General features: G+C 40.0%; 1 protein-coding gene across 4 annotated transcripts in view; it reads left to right on the forward strand.

Annotated features, from left to right (window-relative positions):
• Positions 1-14,688, forward strand: part of LOC145447778 (uncharacterized) — a 45,837-nt gene extending 31,149 nt beyond the window's left edge. For all 4 annotated transcript variants that reach the window (XM_080326044.1, XM_080326047.1, XM_080326045.1 and 1 more), the window contains 5 exons: positions 1,939-2,066; positions 3,986-4,125; positions 5,532-5,916; positions 12,674-12,795; positions 14,393-14,688. In XM_080326044.1, coding sequence (XP_080182170.1) covers positions 1,939-2,066; positions 3,986-4,125; positions 5,532-5,916; positions 12,674-12,795; positions 14,393-14,413 — 796 coding nt within the window. In that variant the 3' untranslated portion in view covers positions 14,414-14,688. The remainder of the gene's footprint in view (positions 1-1,938; positions 2,067-3,985; positions 4,126-5,531; positions 5,917-12,673; positions 12,796-14,392) is intronic.
• Positions 14,689-19,937: the final 5,249 nt, after the last annotated feature.

The following is a 19,937-nucleotide window of genomic DNA, read 5'->3' on the forward strand; positions in this document are numbered from 1 at the left end:
TAGCTCTATTATGGTGCAACCGTCATCTGTTTTGTGCAAATATGAACTGTAGGCTTGTGATAAACAGCAAAATAATAATTATTCTTGAAAATAACATGATGCTATTTATGTAGAAATTGGTAGCCTTGTATTATTTTATTAATTTTGCTGCTGTATTTCTTGAAGTACGTGGTCGTATCTTGAAAATCCGCGTCTTCGTTTTGATATGAACGAGGAGTGCCGGAAAACATTTCCGCAAAGATAGATGGAGGCTAATGCAATATTAACGCATAACGCTTCCGAAGATACTTTTGGTGTGATCGCAACATTTATGGCACAAAAATGAGGAAACATATATTTTATGAACATATCACGCCCAGCATCTAGCGCAGCGACGGGCAACATACGGGCCGCGGGTCGGATTCGGCCCGCGACGGCATTTTGATCGACCCGCAGAGAGTTTCTACCGTCAAAGTGAAATCCTAATCTAAAAGTATAGACAAATTTTATGCGCCAAAGAATGGATCCAAGTTTTCCAACCTGAGAAAGACTGTCATGAAACGACTTGTTCTGTTCGGGTTTACATATATATATTTACGAGGAAACATTTTCGACCATGAACAATTAAACATTAACAAGACAAGGCTACATACCAATATAACTGGTGATATGGATGACAGGGTTGGAGCGTAATGCTTTGATAGCAACGAAACACTCCTTGTTCATGAAAAAAACAGCCTTGTCGATAGGACATCCGCAATAAGAATGCACCAAAACTGATAGCCAAGCTTTAAGAGCTGGTATATCATTGTCCAATTTATGACGAATGTCAGCCGAAAATATTCGGGTTCATTTCAATATGAATATACTATTCAATAGTATATTGAAGTTCTGTACCTCCAAGAAGCTGTTCAAATAGTGGTTATGTATATTACAGTATATAATGGGTTTGGTGGCGAGGTTTCAATTCCGGCAATGGGACAAATTAGGGAAATGCTTCGGAAATTTTTATTTCAAGCCACTGTTCACTAATTTGATGAGACTGACAACTTCAAATCGAGAAGGTTTCGCGAACACTACGAAGTCACCCTGATTGACGTTACTATCTCCATATTTTTATTTTTTCCACAAACCCCAACAAAGCGTCTCTAAACAGCAATATGTTTCTATTAGCAGGTTATTGGAAAATTGGCAATGAAAATGAATTTCGACACTACGATAGTTCATGTCAGACGATTATTATGATGATATGAGTCATGAGGTTAAAGCAGTTGTGGTGCGAAACTGCCTCATGCCTTCTCAAATTAAAAAAATAAAATAAAAATTAGGTTAGCAACCATTCTAAAAATTTAGAGGTCTCGCGGACCCCCTGAAATTGCTTCGCGGACCCCTAGGGGTCCGCGGACCCCCGGTTGAGAACCACTGTTCTAACTCATCAGTCCTATCCATGACAACGAATGTAACCAGCGAGACCGGCATTATAGCCATAGCCTTATAATATAATATAGTGGCTATGGTGTATCACATTAGCTACGATTGTTGGTTGTTGCTTTTACCCTACTATGTACTATACTGAAATCGGTACTGGGGGGCAACAATTTCCGTATGACAGACCCCAGTCTCGCGAACGAGGTTGAATCAGGTCAAATCACCACGAGAATGATATCAGTAACATTCAGTTCCACGTATACATTGGCTGCAGAGATTTTCAAGCTAATCAATGTTGCCAATAGCCTGGTAAACTTCAGTAACGAGTAACTGTCAGTAATTCTGCGAAGAAATTCTGGCAACTTGACTTTACAGCTAAATTGATGTAATATTACATATCAAAATGTAAAATTACAAGCTACGCACAGTTATTGGCGGCGACCGGTAATTCGTTGCAAAATTTACAGAGATTTCCCAGTAAATCTACCAGATTTTTTACAGTGTAGTATTTCGGAATCTATTTCATTTCAGGACAAAGACCTCGACAATGTTATTCGATAGTCTCGAACCAGGTCTGCGTTACCGCATATGCGTGATCGCAGAGCTGTGTGATGCTGGATCGCTGGAGAACCGAACTGACTGCGAGATATTTTTGACAAGTAACATTAGATCGGTGGTTCTCAACCGCGGTCCGCCGTCCCCTAGGGGTCCGCGAAGCATTTTCAAGCAGTCCACGAAACCTCTATATTTGAAAAATGATTGATAACCTAATTCGTATTTTCTTTAATTAGGGAAATCACGAAGCACTTTCGCTTTATAACTACTAAACTTTCAGAACTGACATCAATAGCATGGCCGTCTGAGATGGAACATCCTATACTTGTCAAATTCCCAATAGTCTACTGACACAAACATATTGCCGTTTAGGGAAGATTAGTTGGGGTTCGTGGAAAATCTAAAAATACAGTGTGGCAAGGTAAAACAGGGTGACTTCGAAATGTTTGTAAAACATTTCGGATTTGAAGTTGTCAGTCTCAGCATATTAATGATGTAGAAATAAAAACGGGATGACACTGTACAAAGAACACGTTACATTGGTCAACAAAATGAAAATAAAATTTTTAGGCAGAACATCTGAGAGCCGTTTCAGGGGTGTTCGAGGTTGCTGATTACGAATATCACATTAGTTTTGTCAGATTGCCTCTTTGTCAGAAGATAATTATACCCCTTTAAAAGTACAAAATTACCTTATTTACCCTTACATATTTCGCTTGGTTGGAAGAAAATCGTAGTTTTTTAAATTTTATACTGCACATAAATAGATAACTGGCTATGAAGAACCCTCATGTCGTTCTCAGTCATTCTGTCAATATTAACGTGACTAGATGCGAAATATTTGTTTGTCAAAAAAGCAGTATGTCAAGCCAATAAATTGTACTTTTGCACAACGGAAATACATAATCTCCTGTATCAATTGGTCGTTCTACCAAGATTAAAGAGGAGTATAAAACTATGAAATTTGTCCTTGAAAAGCTTAACTACAATACTCATTTCTTTTGACTGGTAAATGGATAATTTTCCGATGAGTCAACAAAGTGTGTATACCCTATAAAACGAGAAGCTTAAATCAGGTATCTGGTATATTCGAATACCGATGACAGATTCCAATTTCACATTAGGAAGGAGATCACTGCACGTAATTTCTCCCAAGATGTAGTAAATAAAACTTTTTAGATGATCACAAGCACCCAACTACAAACAGTTGGTCCGAAAATTCGTATCTGCATATCGACAACTTGAGCACAAACATGAGTATAAAAGTTCACTTCCTGTTCAGTCATCTTGATATATTTCCTGATCATCTAGTTGATTAGCAAGGGGAGGGTTCTACCAAGACATCAGAACAACAAAAGAAAGATATCAGGACAGATGAGGTGAAAAATTGAACATTTGATGGCAGACCATTGCCGGAACCTTTCGAGAAACTGCACTGAATAGCTTACAGACGAAAATCGTACAAAAAACAATTGCGCTCTAAAATTAATTAATAATATTATATTCCATTTGATTATTTAAAATTTGCAATAGGTGGTTGACGTAAAACTGATTGAATTAATGTCACGTTATTTGAGTATCTAGATAAATACTTATATAGATGACTGGAGTTTATTTATGTACAATGTACATGATATCCGTGAAAGTCTGTAACTATGATAAATCAATTACCCCTAGATATAGTGCTGGTGTTGTATTTTGATTTAAAAGAGTCTTCTGTGTGTAAAAATAACAAGTCGATTGAATTTCTAAACTTTATAGTACGACTGAGCCGATTTTATATCTAGTCATTGCCGCGAAAATGGGAGATTTCGGTCAAAATAGCCCCATGGTTATCTCCACAACAAGAGCCAATATGAGAAAAAACTATGGCCATATTCGGAATCAGTGCCCTTCAGAACCTCCCAAATCCCTCTTACTCTGTCTGCCTAAAAATATGTGTTGACCAGTGTTATTCATGAGCATTGCGTAATGCGTACCATCAAATTATTTACCAATAAAGTGATATATACACATTTTGCAGATCCACCTTCAATTGGAAATGTGTCTTTCATCGTAGGATATTCAAGTGTGGTAATAAAGTGGAACACCGTACCAAGTGCAACAAGTTACAACGTTCGTGTGTTTTTGTCGTCGCTTGCGAGAGCAACGCAGACAAATCAGGTATTTATCTAGAGTTTATCTTTCATCAAGCGGGATGTATATATTTATATACATCTTTTGTGATGAAAATACTACCGTATAGTATTTGCTGCAGTATGGGGTTTTGATATTTAGTAGCGTATATTCCAATAACTTTGAAAAGTACGGTGCCTTCTACTAACGACTACGGATGCCAACATTCGACATCACTGAGCTCATTTTTGCCTAGCAAAACAGTGCCATTGCTCACAAGGTAAGCCCATAGCGGTTAACCTAATGGGGCCCAGGACTGTATTTATACTTGGTTCGGAGCACTTGACCACAGTAATAATCATGTACGATTGATGCGAGTAGCCATTATGCAACCGCGTTCGAAGTCTTCGTGAGTGAACACTGAACAGACGTTGTTCAATAGCCTTTCGGTCTGTAAGTACAACGCATTAATCGAAATTTGCGATCATGTTATGTACAGTTTGAAAAGTTTCATCGTATAAGCATTCGCACTCATAGCGAACATTGTATATGTCTAACAAACCTGAGCAGATTGAGAAGCCTTGTGTTAGATAAGGGTCAATGGATATGATTTGTGAATAGTCCATTATTGTTTTGCTCTTGCTGGTGGGAATATGCTTGTATGGTATACGACTGCGTAAGACGTTATTATCATGACTGAAATCAGAATCCAATTTACCCTGAAATAAATACCTAACACAGGATTACTGATTGATTCGAAATCCATATCCGCTGCCACATAGAAGTAATACCAATAACAATAGCATGTTGCGACTATGTATTTAGATATGTCGTTTAAGGACGCCGGCGAGATGTAGTGTCATATGCAATACGGACTTTACAAATCACCATCGTTGTTTAATTCAAATCGGTTTTGTGCGCAACATGGCAATTCGAACGAAGCACATCCACTTTTCACACCTTCACTAATTTTATTATCAAAAATAGACATAGAAACTAGTCTGAATCACGCTTAACCTTGGCATTCGTGTCTACGACAGCACAAGACTAAAAAAATATATATATGCTCCGTCCTGTACGAAATATTGTCACTGGGATTTAGCGATTGATAACCATCAGGATGTGAAAATGTGAATTGTGAATATGGCCAATACAACCGAGTTAGAATGTTATAAAAATATATATATGTATTTAATGTTTGCTTCTGGAAGAAGAGACCGAACTGTTGGAACTGCGTACTGACTCAGAATATTCATCACTATACCAAAGTCAATAAGAGTAAATAGATAATCGACATGGATAAGACATTTGTTTGATAACGGCTGTACGGCATATTCTCGGGAGATGACGCTATAACGATTGTAAGAATAAAAATAAAAAACCAACAGTCTCTCCAAACCTCTTATGTTCGAATCTTATTTTCGACGGTTATAGATAATGCAATTGTATTCAAGGAACTCACGAATCTCACAAGGCCGACAGCTACATTCAACAATTTATCTCCATGTGACGCATATTCGGTTGAATTGACTGCGTCCAACGCGGGTGGCGGAAGCGCTCCAGTCCTTGAGAATTTCAACACTTCGTGTTCCTCTGCTGCTCCAACAGCGTCTGTTACCCATCTTCCAACTACCATCACTCGAACAAGTCATCCCACTGCAAGCTCTAGTGATCCGATAGCATCCGCTTCATACACTCAAACCACCTCTCGTGAAAACACACCGACTACCGCTACTTCAGTTATGACACATTCTATCTCGTCAGACACTCCCGTTCCGACGAAGATTACTTCTAATCCCACGACCGGTGCCTCAAGTACACAACCAAAGCGGGCAGAAGGTTGGTATTGACGGCTATTAATTTTTATCGATGTACTGATTAATGCATTGGTTCGCAAGCTTTTGACCTCACGACACCCTCTCAAAGGGAATAATGGTTCGCGACACCCTAGCATTAGTAGCGTACAGTTGCATGTTGCATCGCTGCGACACCAATGGGTTGCGGGTTCAAATCCCACAGAGGTCGATTCAATAATTCCTACGTAAGTGTTGGGGGTTTATCTAGGCTCCTCAACGCCATCATCCACCAAATTTTGTTTTAAGTTAGCATCTCAGGAGTCATAATAGCCAAAAACTGTCTGGTGTAAGAGGACCATTGACCATAGATATCGAGACAACATAAACGCTAGTAGTTACTACAGAAAAAAGATCAAGACCTTCAGCCAAACCTCAATATCACGGCGTTATAGCCAGGGGTGATGACCTTTTGTTTAATCATCACTATAGGGCAAGTTTTTGTTGCTCTTAAATCGTGATAACCTTGCAATTAATTTTTTTAGCAGAAGTTGCAGTAAAAATATGCCTTTATGATCAAGTCTTTTAAAGTTATTAGAGTCTGAGATACTGGAAAGTTTCATTTATATACCCCAAAAGCTCCCATACTATACTGCCACTGCGCCCCTTAGAGCTGACTGGTACACTTTAATTAGGCTAAGATTCAAAGTTCAAAATACTATTTGGAGTGAAAATGACTAGCATGCCGCACAAAAATCTCGGGCGGCCGCGGGTTCGACATCCACGCCTTAACAGATATCAAGGTGATCGTTTCTTACTCGCAAAATAGCGATTTTATAAACTTTTATAAATAAACAGTTAAACTAACTTAGGGTTGCCATACGTCCGGAATTTCCCGGACATGTCCGTCATTTCATTTTTCAAACTAGCGTCTGGGAGGAATTTCTAAAATAGGACAAATGTCCGGAATTTTGAAGACTTGAGGTATAGGCTCATAATTTTTTTCGTAAATCAGCATAAAAACAATATTTTTGGGAACATTTATGCTGATGCATGATATTATTCTTCGCCGTGCGCGCTATTTACTATTATATTTATTGATTTTAATATGGAGACTACCAACCACGCAAAAACTGCAATAAAATATAAATAAAAACAACCTTCATTTACTGGAATAAGCCTAATTGTAATCCCAATCATAGGAGAACGGTATATTCCTAGGCCGTTAAAATGCTTTATTCAAAGATAGTGGCTCCAAACGGAGGGGGGTCTGTTTTTTTTGGGGGGGTATTCATGGTGTTTGTCGACAATACTATGGTCATTTACACCAGGCCGATATTCTTCTTATTTGACGTAACTGGCGACTTATAGCACGGCCCACCTCTAGGCTTTTGTAAGACACCGCTGGCGCGGATGAGGTGGCGAGGAGGAGCCTAGGTAAGGGGGAGGGGGTCGTTTGCCTTTATTCTAGGGTTTGCGAATATGTTGAACGTAATCAGCTTCCAAAATAGCCCGTGAGTAAGTCTGGGCAAAGGTGCTGACTTCTTTTAGTAATCAGCTCGTCAAATTTTGATCTGGGCCACGCAACATTTTCAAGTTAGAGATGGAGTCGCGACCATAAAAGGTTGGAAGGAAACCACTGGATGTGGGGTGTTTATAAAGCTCCGTGGTGAGCACCGGCATAAGGCTGAGAAACAATCTTATCGGTAGGACATGAACATGACTTAACGATGTGCAATTACGCTCCCTGTATTTTCGAGCTCATCATCCTCCACCAGCTCTACCGCTAACGCTGATCATGTGGGCGGAGAGTAGTATCTATATGGTAATATATGGAACGACCAATATTATTGACTGAATTCATTCAAATAATTTACCAACCAGATGCATATAGAAACCAGATTCATATAGCAAGCAAGAAGTTGCATCGATTACCCTATAGTGTGGGCTCGAAATCATTGTTTATTTGGGCGGGAGGGGGCTGAAACATGTGCTTTCGGTCCCGGTTACACAACACGCAGCCACATACTCCTGAATCGGATCGTGACCCCCTCTTGTGTATGAGCATAGTTTTGCTAGTGTGACGTCATAACTCATTTTGAAATCCACTAGTGGGCACTAAAGAGTGTCCGAACTTTGAGTTGCTGAAATATGGTAACCCTAAACTAACTAGGCTATCTCAACAAAACTTGACTTCGAATAACAAGACACAACCTGTTCCTCTACCTGTTCGTATGGGCTTGGCCAACAGCCAAGTCATACTTTCCCTTGATATTTAGCTTGGGCACTGTAGTGCTTGGCTGGGCGGCGGGCATAGTTACCAAAAATGAAATAAAATATTATAATAGATATACAACAAAAAATATCATAATCATCACTTTAATTCTATTTTGCACTATGAGCTGCCCACAAGGGATGGTGTGAGCGTGAGGTTCACGTTCCCGTTCTGTGTGTGAACCTCAGAAATGTAGAGGTTCACGTTCACAAGCGAACCTTGGTAGGTTCTGCATTGTGAACCTTTTTCATATAGTACAATTTTCACATCATTATGACATCTTTGGTTGGAATCCTATTGTATTTCAACTGCGGGCCACTCTATACATTGCGCTGGCAGCATAAAAAATCAACACTAAACGAGCATGCCCCTTGACAATCTCAAAGATTGCACCAGCTTTCTTCCAAAAATTTGCTCGAAATATCCAGCTTTCCGTTTGTGAATATTTAGTGACTCTCTGCTGTGAACTTGACCCGAAATCACAACATGAATATCGCTGTCTGATGCAAATAAATCTAGCAGGCGTACGGGGTCAATCTTGACTTCATTATGTTTATTGCATCATAAAAACCAAATCCGTGCGAATGGGTGTTGGATACTGCTGTATAACTTGTTAATAGGTAATATCCAGTAGCACGTGTAGAAACCCATTTAACACTCTGCTCAATATCAACGTAGCAATACTCAGACGCCGAATACATTGCCCAGTCTGATCTAGGCAGTTAAGGCGTAAGCTTGTATTTCCTTTCAAGTCCTCGTCGAAATTGTTGGCAAAGCGACGGAAGATGTTGATGTTATGGGATTATCGTATTATTGATTGACTCAGTTGATACATTTGGCGACGTTTAAATCGTCAATATGTACTTGAGCATTGTGGCATTATGTGGCCCGAATCGTCGCTAGGTATCGCGTACATTAATATAGGCTATCACTTCACTGAAATGTAGGGTTAGAATTAGCAACATGACGTCACGTGACGTCATGAGGTTCACGTTCGCGTTCACAGAGAACCTTTCAAAAAAATTCGGGTGCAAGCGAACCTGAACATGTCAGAGGTTCACACCATCCCTACTGCCTACGATATCTGACAACACTTTTCAGAGACTGAAGAAAGATATTGGGATTAGGTATACACGGTACTTTCTGAAAAACTATCTCATCGTAAATCTTTATTTTGTGGCAAAGTCAGTGAGAAATAGTGACGTTGTGCACATGAGAATAGCTTATTTTGAACAACAACAACAACAACAATACTTTTAACTGAAGTCAATTTCAGCATTCCAAAATGCTGTACTAAGCGTCCTTCCGGGCCGTAAAATATGACCCCGCAAGCCGCGTGCTGGTGACCCCTATCATAGCTCTTTGTTATGCGAATCAAAGAGAATAAAATCACACTATGAATAGTTTTATAGTATTTTTTTTTAAATTACTTCTTCACATTTTTCGCAATACTTGGAAACGGCTGCAGTAAAATTCAAAGAAGAGAATGAGAAGAGCGAGAAAGTCTAAAACAAGAAAGATAAAGATCTAACATTAGGCCGAGGGGGATGCCAGATTGAGACACAACAATTGGTCGTTTCGACATTCATCCATCTGATCAGAAAGTCGCATTGAACGTGGTGTCTTGAGCGGATGAAAATCACAGATCGCCGATTATGCCATACTCAGAATTTTCGGTTCCTTATTTTTGTTTTAAATCTACGTTGTTGACAACATTTTCTTGCGACATGCCTGAGCAACCCAATCGGCACCTTAGTGAGTCCGGGCACCCCAGTTGAGAACCAGTGGTTAATGCGACAGCGTTTTCCACGCCATAATATGTGGATACGTGTTCAGTTCATCGATATTTCAGCAGTTCGTGTTCACAAAAGAACCTCATAAAGTTCTATCCAGGGTACGTTTTTGAGAAATAACGGAGTTTCACAGAAATCAAAATTCCTTAGATTGCAGCTACCTACTACGCATTGTCAGGGCCGTAACTGCCGCACCCCAAACCCCCCAATTGGGGGGGCCCGAGCTCGAAGGGGGCCCAAAATTATTTCGTGAATTAGCATAAATTGCAGAGTATTTTTTGAAAATTTAAGCAACTTTTTTAATTTTTTTTCGCGCTATGCGCGATTTCACGTCGCCAAGTATTATTGGGTACTCTTCCCCCAAGAAAAAATACGCGAGATTTATAAAATGGGCATATCGGCGTTGGTCATTACCTCGCCACGACGCACCAAGACATATAAAGTTTCAGGCTATGTAACATGTGACTGCAAGATGTGTGCCAGAACGATCGGCAGCGAGAATACCTTGGCCGAAAAGGACTGCCCTTATGCTGGCCGAAAACTTCGTTATATATACAAAACACATGTATAATAGGTTTAATTGTCCATTGGCGACTAAATGTTCCTGCCTTGGCAATCTGAACCCCACAACACAAATACCGACCCACAGGAAAAAATTATATGCCAGTGAAGAAATACCAATTTGAAATCGTGTGCGTCTTTTAGTTTAGTAGCCTACGTTTGGGCGATTCTATATTTTTGATATAGCAGACAGGAGGTCACGAAATAACATCATGTTACGGAGCCATACTAACGGGTCCGCCCGCCAGAAGATGTTCAATTATTATTTACGGGCTCTACAGTTTCGAAGACAACTCACTCAGCTCTACCGGTAAATCTGATTACGTGAGCAGAGAGGACAAGAAATTGATAGCAATATATATGCAATTCCCGATCTTATTGACCGATTTTTTCATGAATTTTCGAAAGTTTTCACGCTTCGCACTGGCTCTCTAAATAGTGCAAGTATAATTTCGTGGCAAAAGCGAACAACGTGATGGAGGGTCCGTTTATCACCCTTATGGGAGCCCAAGACTGAAGTGTTTTCGGTGGGCCTGACGAAGTGCTGTTTCGTTACTGTCAACGAGAATACAATGCACCCGGAGATATTTAATTACTATTGAGGGGTCCTACCTTTTCAAACACACCTCACTCAGCTCTGCCGGTATATCAGATTACATGAACAGAGAGAGGAGAAAAATTGACAGCAATATACGTGCAAATCCCGATCATATTGACCGATTCAGTCATGAATTATCTAAATTTATCGCGCTCCGCGCGTTTAGGCGAGAAAAGCTGACTAACTAAACGGACACCCCATGTAGATGATAAGTAGCGGTAAACAGTGTATAGCCTGAGGGGGGTCTGGGGGCGAAGCCCCCCATAAGTTCGGTTTATCACCCTAATGGGGGCCCAGGGCCAACGTTTGAGGGGGGATGACGAAGTGTTGTTACGGCCCTGCGCATTGTATCAGTCTTGGTATAGCAGAAAACGAAATTCCACAGAAAATTATACTAAACCAGGTATCCCCAATACTTGCGCTGATTGCAGAGAATTTTGCTCAAAATATTACGCTATTCAGGGAATGCACGGCTAATAGGCTCTCACTTTCGCCATCCGGTCCGCTAGGCAATTCTGAGTAGATTGAAAAATGCGTGTATTATCCAGCACATTCCTAACAAATGTTCAGACTTCCTTCAAAACACATGTCGAGTATGTTTACATACCACATTATAACCACCCGACTACTGTGTTGTGGTTTCTAGTCACCATTAGGAGCAGGTCGCTGACATTGACACCCAATTCTGAGAAGGCGAGAGAGTGCGTATTCATTTCAGTCTTTTATAGAAAAACTGACTAGAAAATAGTTATTCATAGAAGCGAAAACGCCAATGTGAAACCCTTATGTGCAAGTTACATGGAGATATAATAGAGGTCTCCAGCTCCAGTCTCGAGAGAAACCCGAATTGCGATGATGAGGCAAATTCCAACGTCCGCGTTTACAGTTAAAACTTTTGCATTACTCGCACAACGCATAATCAGGGTTGGTGCCACTATGCAACAAAAAACAAAGGGAGCATAGAAATATGCTAAGTTATATCGTCGTTAGAGCCACTGTTTTATCGGTTTATCACTGTATTCAGTCCCCCAATCATATTATTGCCAATTCCACTGTTTGCGAATAAAGGCGCAGCTAGAATAGAACCCCTATGATTCGTTATATAATGCAATGTACTATTCTGCATATAGGCTGGTTAATGAAGTATTCAAATGAAAAACAAGAGCATAGATTTTGAGGTATTTTGGGATTGAGGAACCTTGGTGGGACTCGCCAGCGATTTAATCAGGGATCCCTAGATATCAGGGATCCCTAGATATCCCTGGATTTAATGTGTCGAATCCGGTCAGCGACGTCACTTGAGTTTGACACCATTGTTAGGGTTTCCATTTGTCCTCTTTTTTGACTTTTTTGAAAGTGTCCTCAAAGGACGCCTAAATGTCCTCTTTTTTAAAAATGAAGGTTAAATATAGGTGAAAATTTGACTGAAATGTAGGAAATCAGTACTGAAGTAACGTCGCGGTGGGTATCTCGGGAGTTGAGCAGCCGGAAAGTTGACCTTTTTTTGAAAGAGTGTCCTCTTTTCACATTTCCAAAAGATGGTAACCCTAATATAATGCAATAAACCGTTTTACAGGTACACCGTGGTGGTTTATATTCGCTGTCGTACTGGCAATTATTACTACCGTCGCTTGTGTCGCGGCCATCACCTGGTACCAGAAAAGACGAACCGGGAAATTTCGCACAACACAACCTCAGGTGAAGATTTGAACGACGCATTTATCAATTTATTTGAGTTCTTACACCCAGGGTTCCCCGGGTGATTAGCCCACAGCTAATTGAAAAGTCGATATATATATATACAGCATTGTCACCAAGTGGAATGAAATCGGATGGTTAGAAAAATACCGAAGTATCATTTATTATAGATGTATAAGAGGCATTATATTCTTTTATGGTGGCATTATAGAGTACGACTCTATAGTGGCATAAACGGTACATATTTGACCTTTGATGTATTGCATTCCGCTATGACGTCATAATGAATGATACTCGATTACTCGACTCGACTCGAAGCATATTACGTGATTCAGAATCGAATCACTCAGGTAATCGATTTTGCCCAGCCCTAATTACCACCCGAAACAGCCGACGTATACGATATGGGATGGTTGGAACCCGCGAAATAGTCGGTTGGTACGGAATGCATGTTCTGCTGATGATGACCCCCGGCCGTAAAATGCTTCATGACGATGCAGTACTGGTTAAAGATATTTTTCGTATATGACTGGGGTTGGAAGCCTATTTCGTCAAAGGAGCGATATTAACCCTGTATTTTCAATTGTCCATGTCAATCCACTATGACGTTAAAATTGAACATTCGTGACGTCATTAAGAAAAAAACATGTTTTGAAGGAGGGCCTTGTTTTAAACATATTTGTTTTAAATTGCTTTTTGTTTTAAACACAACCCTACCTATATAGCAGCAGTTCTCAACCTTCTTGACCTCGCTGAATGGCAAAACTTCAAAACAAATATTGCGGACTAGTGAACCTTCAAAAATCAAAATTAATTACGAATAATTCAAGTAATAGTGGAAACTTCATTTAGTGCTACTTTTCTGATATAATATATTCATGCGTGGTTCTATTAAAATTACTGCAAGTCGAAGCTCGTGCAGTCCTGGCCACTAACATGATTGCGATTGCTCGGTGTCCTTTGAAAGAAATGCGACTTTGCTCTTTGCTATTATATTGCCAAGTGTCGCATAATTGCAACGTGGGGATTTACCGAAATTTGTTCAACTGTACCCGTTCATTTCACACGTCGCTTGTTCGATAAGAGCTGTGCGCTGCTTTCCAATAGTTTCGTACAACTACGGTACCATTGCTAGGTACTCCCAAAGTAAAACCCTCTATTACGACACAAACTACTCAACCAATTTAAAATGTAGGTGTTTCATTTCTCAAATTAGTCGACAAGCGTCCAACTTCATACACTATGAAATTGAGATACATAATTCTGATATATTTGGCGGACCGGCCGAAAACTTGCCACGGACCGGCACTGGTCTGCGGACCGGCGGTTGAGAGCCACTGCTATAGGACTTGCCCTGTAAGGCCCATTAATTCTATTAGTCAATATAATATCGTTCCACATTGAATTTGGACCTGGTAAGCTTTATTGAACTCCAACTGTCTGTGATGATATGTAATACTAAATACTTGAAAGACTATACGCAAGCGTATTATACTTATTCTGAGATCATGACGAAATAAAGAAGTTGTTAAGTTTGGTGAAATGTTATTCAATTTAAAACTAATTAAAAGCAAAAAATCTGCCTTTTTTATTACAGTCCCAAAGCTCAAGAGCATAAAGCTACCATGGATCTCTCTCTCCCTCTCTCTCTCCAATGTCATGCTTGTAAGCCACAAGTGATGTGCATCGGACACCGTGGTTATGCTGATATATATGGAGTAGTAAAATAGTAGAATTGGTAGATTATTGTGAATTTCGAAGGAAGCTATACACATTTGTACTTATTTTGTACTACTTGTTCTTATTTAGTACTTGTTTTTATTGAAATAACCAATAGTCTAAATAATACATAACATGTCGATAAAGTAAGAAATTACAAGTTTTGTGAAATATTACTCTATGCACTTGTTGTAGGGCGGGTTCGGTTCCATGTAATTCCTAGCTATGGGCAGAAGATTTATCTTGGCTCGTCGTTCGATGCGCAGAAGCGGTGTTTACAAATACGATAATAAAGAAAAAGTGGCCCATGCTGGAACCAGATTAATATTAAATCTGTCTGGTGTAAAATAACCAAATGACTTAGGGTGTCGACACTAAGCTACTACTAAACAAGAAACAAACATCATCGAACCTTAGTCATCAGCAGTTATGGCAGGAGTTACCAGCGTTGCGGATACCGTATGCTTTTATTTGAGAAATGATGTTAATAGCCTGACAATTGGACATGTGTATTTGCGCAGCTGAGAGAGAGAGAGAGAGAGAGAGAGAGAGATGATATTCTTTCTCGCCTGCACCATCGAGATGCTCTGGCGACGGAGTTGCGATACGGCCCCATGAGGTCATGTAGTCTGCGCCCCCGTTTTTTTTCTCCTCCATGCTATCCGTGATTGCTGAGCGCCTAGCAGGATAGCTGCGGATACCATTTTTCGAGTCTTTGGTATGACCCGGCCGGGGATCGAACCCACGACCTACCGCTCGAGAAGCCGGACGCATAACCATTACACTATCTCGCTCGGTGAGTAGTCATGCCGCAGGAACACGTCACACGTATGACAAGTATGACGTGGAAGTAGTTTGCGCTCGAATTAATAACTAATCGTTGCATCGTCGCGATAAATATGCGTTGCAATATTTGGTCGGTGAATCACTTGCCTAGTTCGAGTTGCCGCCGTGTCACACTGTAGATCAGTGGATCTCAACCTTTTTGTGTTCGCGGAACCCTTTTGGACCGTCACTGGACCACCGCGGACCCTCCAAGTTTTCGTTCAACATTTTCGCAATTATCGTACAACCGTCATCTGTCTTGTGCAAATATTAACGGTATAGGTCTGTGAGAAACAACCGCAAAATGACTTTTCATGGGAAAATAACATCATAGGCCTACTATATGTACAAATTGGGTAAACTTTTATTATTTCGTGGAAAATTTCGCAGCTGCATTTACTGTCATGAAAATCCCCGTCTTCGATTGTATATGAACGAGGGCCGAAAATATTTCCACAAAGATAGGTGCTGGCGAATGTAATAATAATGCGTAATACTTCAGACAACACCTTTTGGTGTGATGGCAACATATATAGCACCAAAATTGAGAAACATAGATTTTAATGAATATATAACGTCCCGCCTAATTATTTCTATATCATCTCATCTTGAAGTTATTCTGGAAAAGTGTTATTAATATCACAGGAGAAAAAGGATTTCGCGGCGAGGTTTCAATCCCTACATTGGGACAGAATAGGAAAAGATTTCCCAACAAAACGTCTCGAAACTCAATGCCAAGTTAGCAATTGAAATGAGTTTGCACGATAGGTTATTTTATCACAGACCACCATTCTAATGATGTGAGTCCTGAAGTTTTAGTAATTATGAAGCGAAACTGTCTCATGCTTTCCCTAATTTGCAAAACGACCAAGTTCGTGAAACTTTCGAATTCCTGTCGTTCGACTGGAATTCATAATGCGCCATACCGCATGCAACCAAAACTCTCTGTGTCAGTATCACATGTGTCCTGTTGATATCTAATCAATCCGGATACATGGCAGCTACTTTCAAAGCATGAAAAACTCGTAATAGAAATGAATAACCCACACGCGGAATATTTTAATGCCACCTTCTTCGGAGTTATACAGGGTTTACGTATATTATTAAGATGCCAACAGATATATAACTCGAGTATCGTGCGATATTTTCAGGAAAAAGCGCATCACATAGGCGTACGTCAATAACTCACATCGAAAGCAGCATTCTGATTTTCGTGGGATGCATGAAAATTATGCAATTCGTACTTAATTATTTTAGAGCAGAATTGCTGTTGAAAATATCTAAAATTTGGAGCTTTCGTCATTGGAAAGAAGTTTCCCACGATTTGCAGCGTTTAGGTACTCAGAAACACTATATATCGATTATCTGTGAGTATACATATTACACTTACACCGACCAATTCCATCTAATGTTTAGGCATTTACAGGTATCAATTCATGGCATTGTTGATAGTCGAAATCATACCACTAAAACTTACCCCTTCCATGGCCTGTTTCCACTAGGCCATGCCACCTCTCATGTTATAGCACAAGCAGGAAGACATTGTCTGACCGCTATATCGAGTGATGCCCATGTGTGGAGATAACTGCATGACTGTGTCCATACATCTTTCTTTGTTACAGTGACCTGTGTACACTGTGACATTGATATCACGTGGCTTTCCTTTGCCTAATTCACATATAAGTTGCGATGTACAATATAGCCTAATTAACATTCGTCGGGTGACTGCAAAGACTCCATATTTTTTATATGGCTCGCTATTATCACTAAAGCTCGACTGATATCGCATTTTGAACCGATATCTATATAGCGTAGCGGTATGATCAACAGCTGCAACACCAATAGGCTGTGGATTAGAGTCCGACCGACGTCGACTCCAGAATCCATCCCCAAGTGTAGGAGGTAGGGATGAGGTGAACGTGAGGATCACGTTCGCGTTCTGTGTGTGAACACTGTGAACCTCAGAAATTTAGAAGTTCACGTTCACAAACGAACCTCGATAGATTCTGCACTGTGAACTTTTTTCATATATTACAATTTTTACTTCATTATAACAACTTTAGTTGAAATTTATTGCATTTCAACCGCGGGCCATCTCTATGCATGACGCTGGCAGCATAAAAAACACTAAACGAGCATTGCCCCTAGACCATCTCAAAAATTTCACTTGCTTTGTTACAAAAGTTTGCTCGAAATATTCAGCTTTCGGTTTGTGAATATTTAGTGACTCTCGGCTGTGAGCTTGACCGGCAAACAACATCCAGAGCGAAATACACTACATGTTGGTACCTAGGTTGTCTGATGCTTATTCAACCAATCAATGAAATTGATATCGTTGGCTGATGTACAAAATCTAGCAGGCGTTCGGGGTCATTCTTGATTTCATATATTTATTGTATCATAAAAACCAAATCCGTGCGATTGGGGTATTGGCTACTGCTGTATAACTTGTTAATGTTATTGCTATGGTATCTGTAGCAATCATAGAAACCCATTTTACACTCTGCTCAACATCAACGTAGCAATAATCAGACGCCTTTCCCTTTTAAGGCGTAAGCTTATATTCCCTTGCACGTCCTCGTCGAAATTTGTTGGCAATGTGACGGAAAATATTGATTTTCTGGGATTATTAGGCTTATATCAATTGATAGCCCCAGTCGATACATCTGTAGACGTTTAAAACGTCGATATTTACATCAGCATTGTTGCATTATGTGGCCCGAGTCGTCGCTAGGTATCGCACCGCTATCACTTCACTGAAATGTAGAGTTGGAATTAGCAATATGACGTCACGAGGTTCAAGTTCGCGTTCACACAGAACCTTTCAGAAAGGTTCGCGTTCACACGAGCCTGAACCGTTTAGAGGTTCACACCATCCCTAGTAGGAGGTATATATCTAGACGACTCCTCGCCAGTTTATCCGCGTGAGCGGAGACTAGAAGTCTAGATGTGTACCGTGCTAAAAGTCGGCTGCTACGGAGGCAAAAATAAACAATATCGTTGTCGCGTAAATTACCATTGCAGTCGAGACACCATGAATAACACAAACAGCAACGACAACCTTACCGATAACCCGATATATTAAGCCGGTATTCAAAAGATATAGCATTTAAGGCACGATTCCGAAACTTAAGAGCATTTACTCGAACAGTTTTAAAGCCATTGCTATACTTGGACACTTCTACTCGTTCAGAGTACTCCAGTAGGTTTTGCTTGCTTGAAATAATTACTCAGGTGGTACGATTTGAGACTACGTCTATCGATACTTAACAGTTCAGATTTTTATGCAAAACCGGACCTAGAATACTAATTTTTTACTTGTACTTGGGGTGAAATTTACGACGTTACTTCTACTTCTTCTTGAGCACCAACGACGAGTACTTCGACCGCTTCTGCCTGTAAGCTATAACAAATAGACCAATATTCCCATTCTGGCATTCACATATTATAGTTATCAGATTCCCAATCACCATGCTGTGACGGCAGGACGATCCCCGAGATATTTTACTTCCAATGGCCGATACCGATATTTCTTTCAAAGTGTGATATCGACTCGATGTTATCAGCGAGCCGATAAAATGGGTCGGGTTGTAATTATGACACTCGCTATTTTTGCAATCGCTATTATAAACGCCCCGCTATTATGACACTCGCGCTTTTGTCACACTGTCTTAAATGCCTCGCTATTTTGCCAGGAAGCCCATCTGCTGTTTTCTCGTTTAAACGAGCAAGATACGCCTCCAATACTCAAATCGCTACCGATACTTGTTGACAACAGTGCGCAATGTTGTTTCGTAGCGATTTGTCAAATTACACTGGGCAACAATATGAACGAAAAATTTGTTGACTTCGATTTTGCACTTGATGTAGGCTAATTTTGGTATGCAGATTCCAAAAAGGCATCTGGTTTTCTTCTATCACGTCAAATTTCTGCTCTACAACTTACGCCCAACATATGCAAATATTCACCAATTTATCCATATTGCTTTTCCATACCTTATAAAAATCCACACTTTAATCATATATCAAGTTTTGAAGAGCTTATTGGCGGTACAGAACTTCAGTGTACAATTATATAGTATATTCATATTGAAATGAACCCGAATATTTTCGGCTGACGCTCGTCAGGGGTAATCGTCAGCAAGTAGTAGAGAATTCAAAAGAACATCGCATATCAACAATCGTATCACAAATATGACGTCACCAGCATGAAATGTCGAATGCGAGAGCGTTGAATGTACTATTTTTAGATGGTACACGAACTCTTTTTGTTGACACAGCTTTGGCTTGTGTATTTTGATAAAGGTCGACTCCAAGGCACACAAATGAAAGTGTGAACGACCCAGTCGACCCTTTCCGAGTACGCAAAATCTGTCATCTCGATAATTTTTCTCACAGGCGGGATTGATTATCCCGGCGTCGTTATTTTGTACATTGAAGCTAATGAAAAGCGAATTAAGCTAATTAAACCAGGAAGCTAATGAAAAGCTAATGAAGCCAATGAAATGTTAATGAAGCTAATAAACAAGGAAGCTAATGAAGCTAATGAAACAAGCTAATGAAAAAAGGAAGCAAATGAAAAGCCAATGATGCTAATG

This window comes from Botryllus schlosseri, chromosome 10 (assembly GCF_051294905.1).
Source record: "Botryllus schlosseri isolate E-star chromosome 10, Bs_hap1, whole genome shotgun sequence".
NCBI lineage: Eukaryota > Metazoa > Chordata > Ascidiacea > Stolidobranchia > Styelidae > Botryllus > Botryllus schlosseri.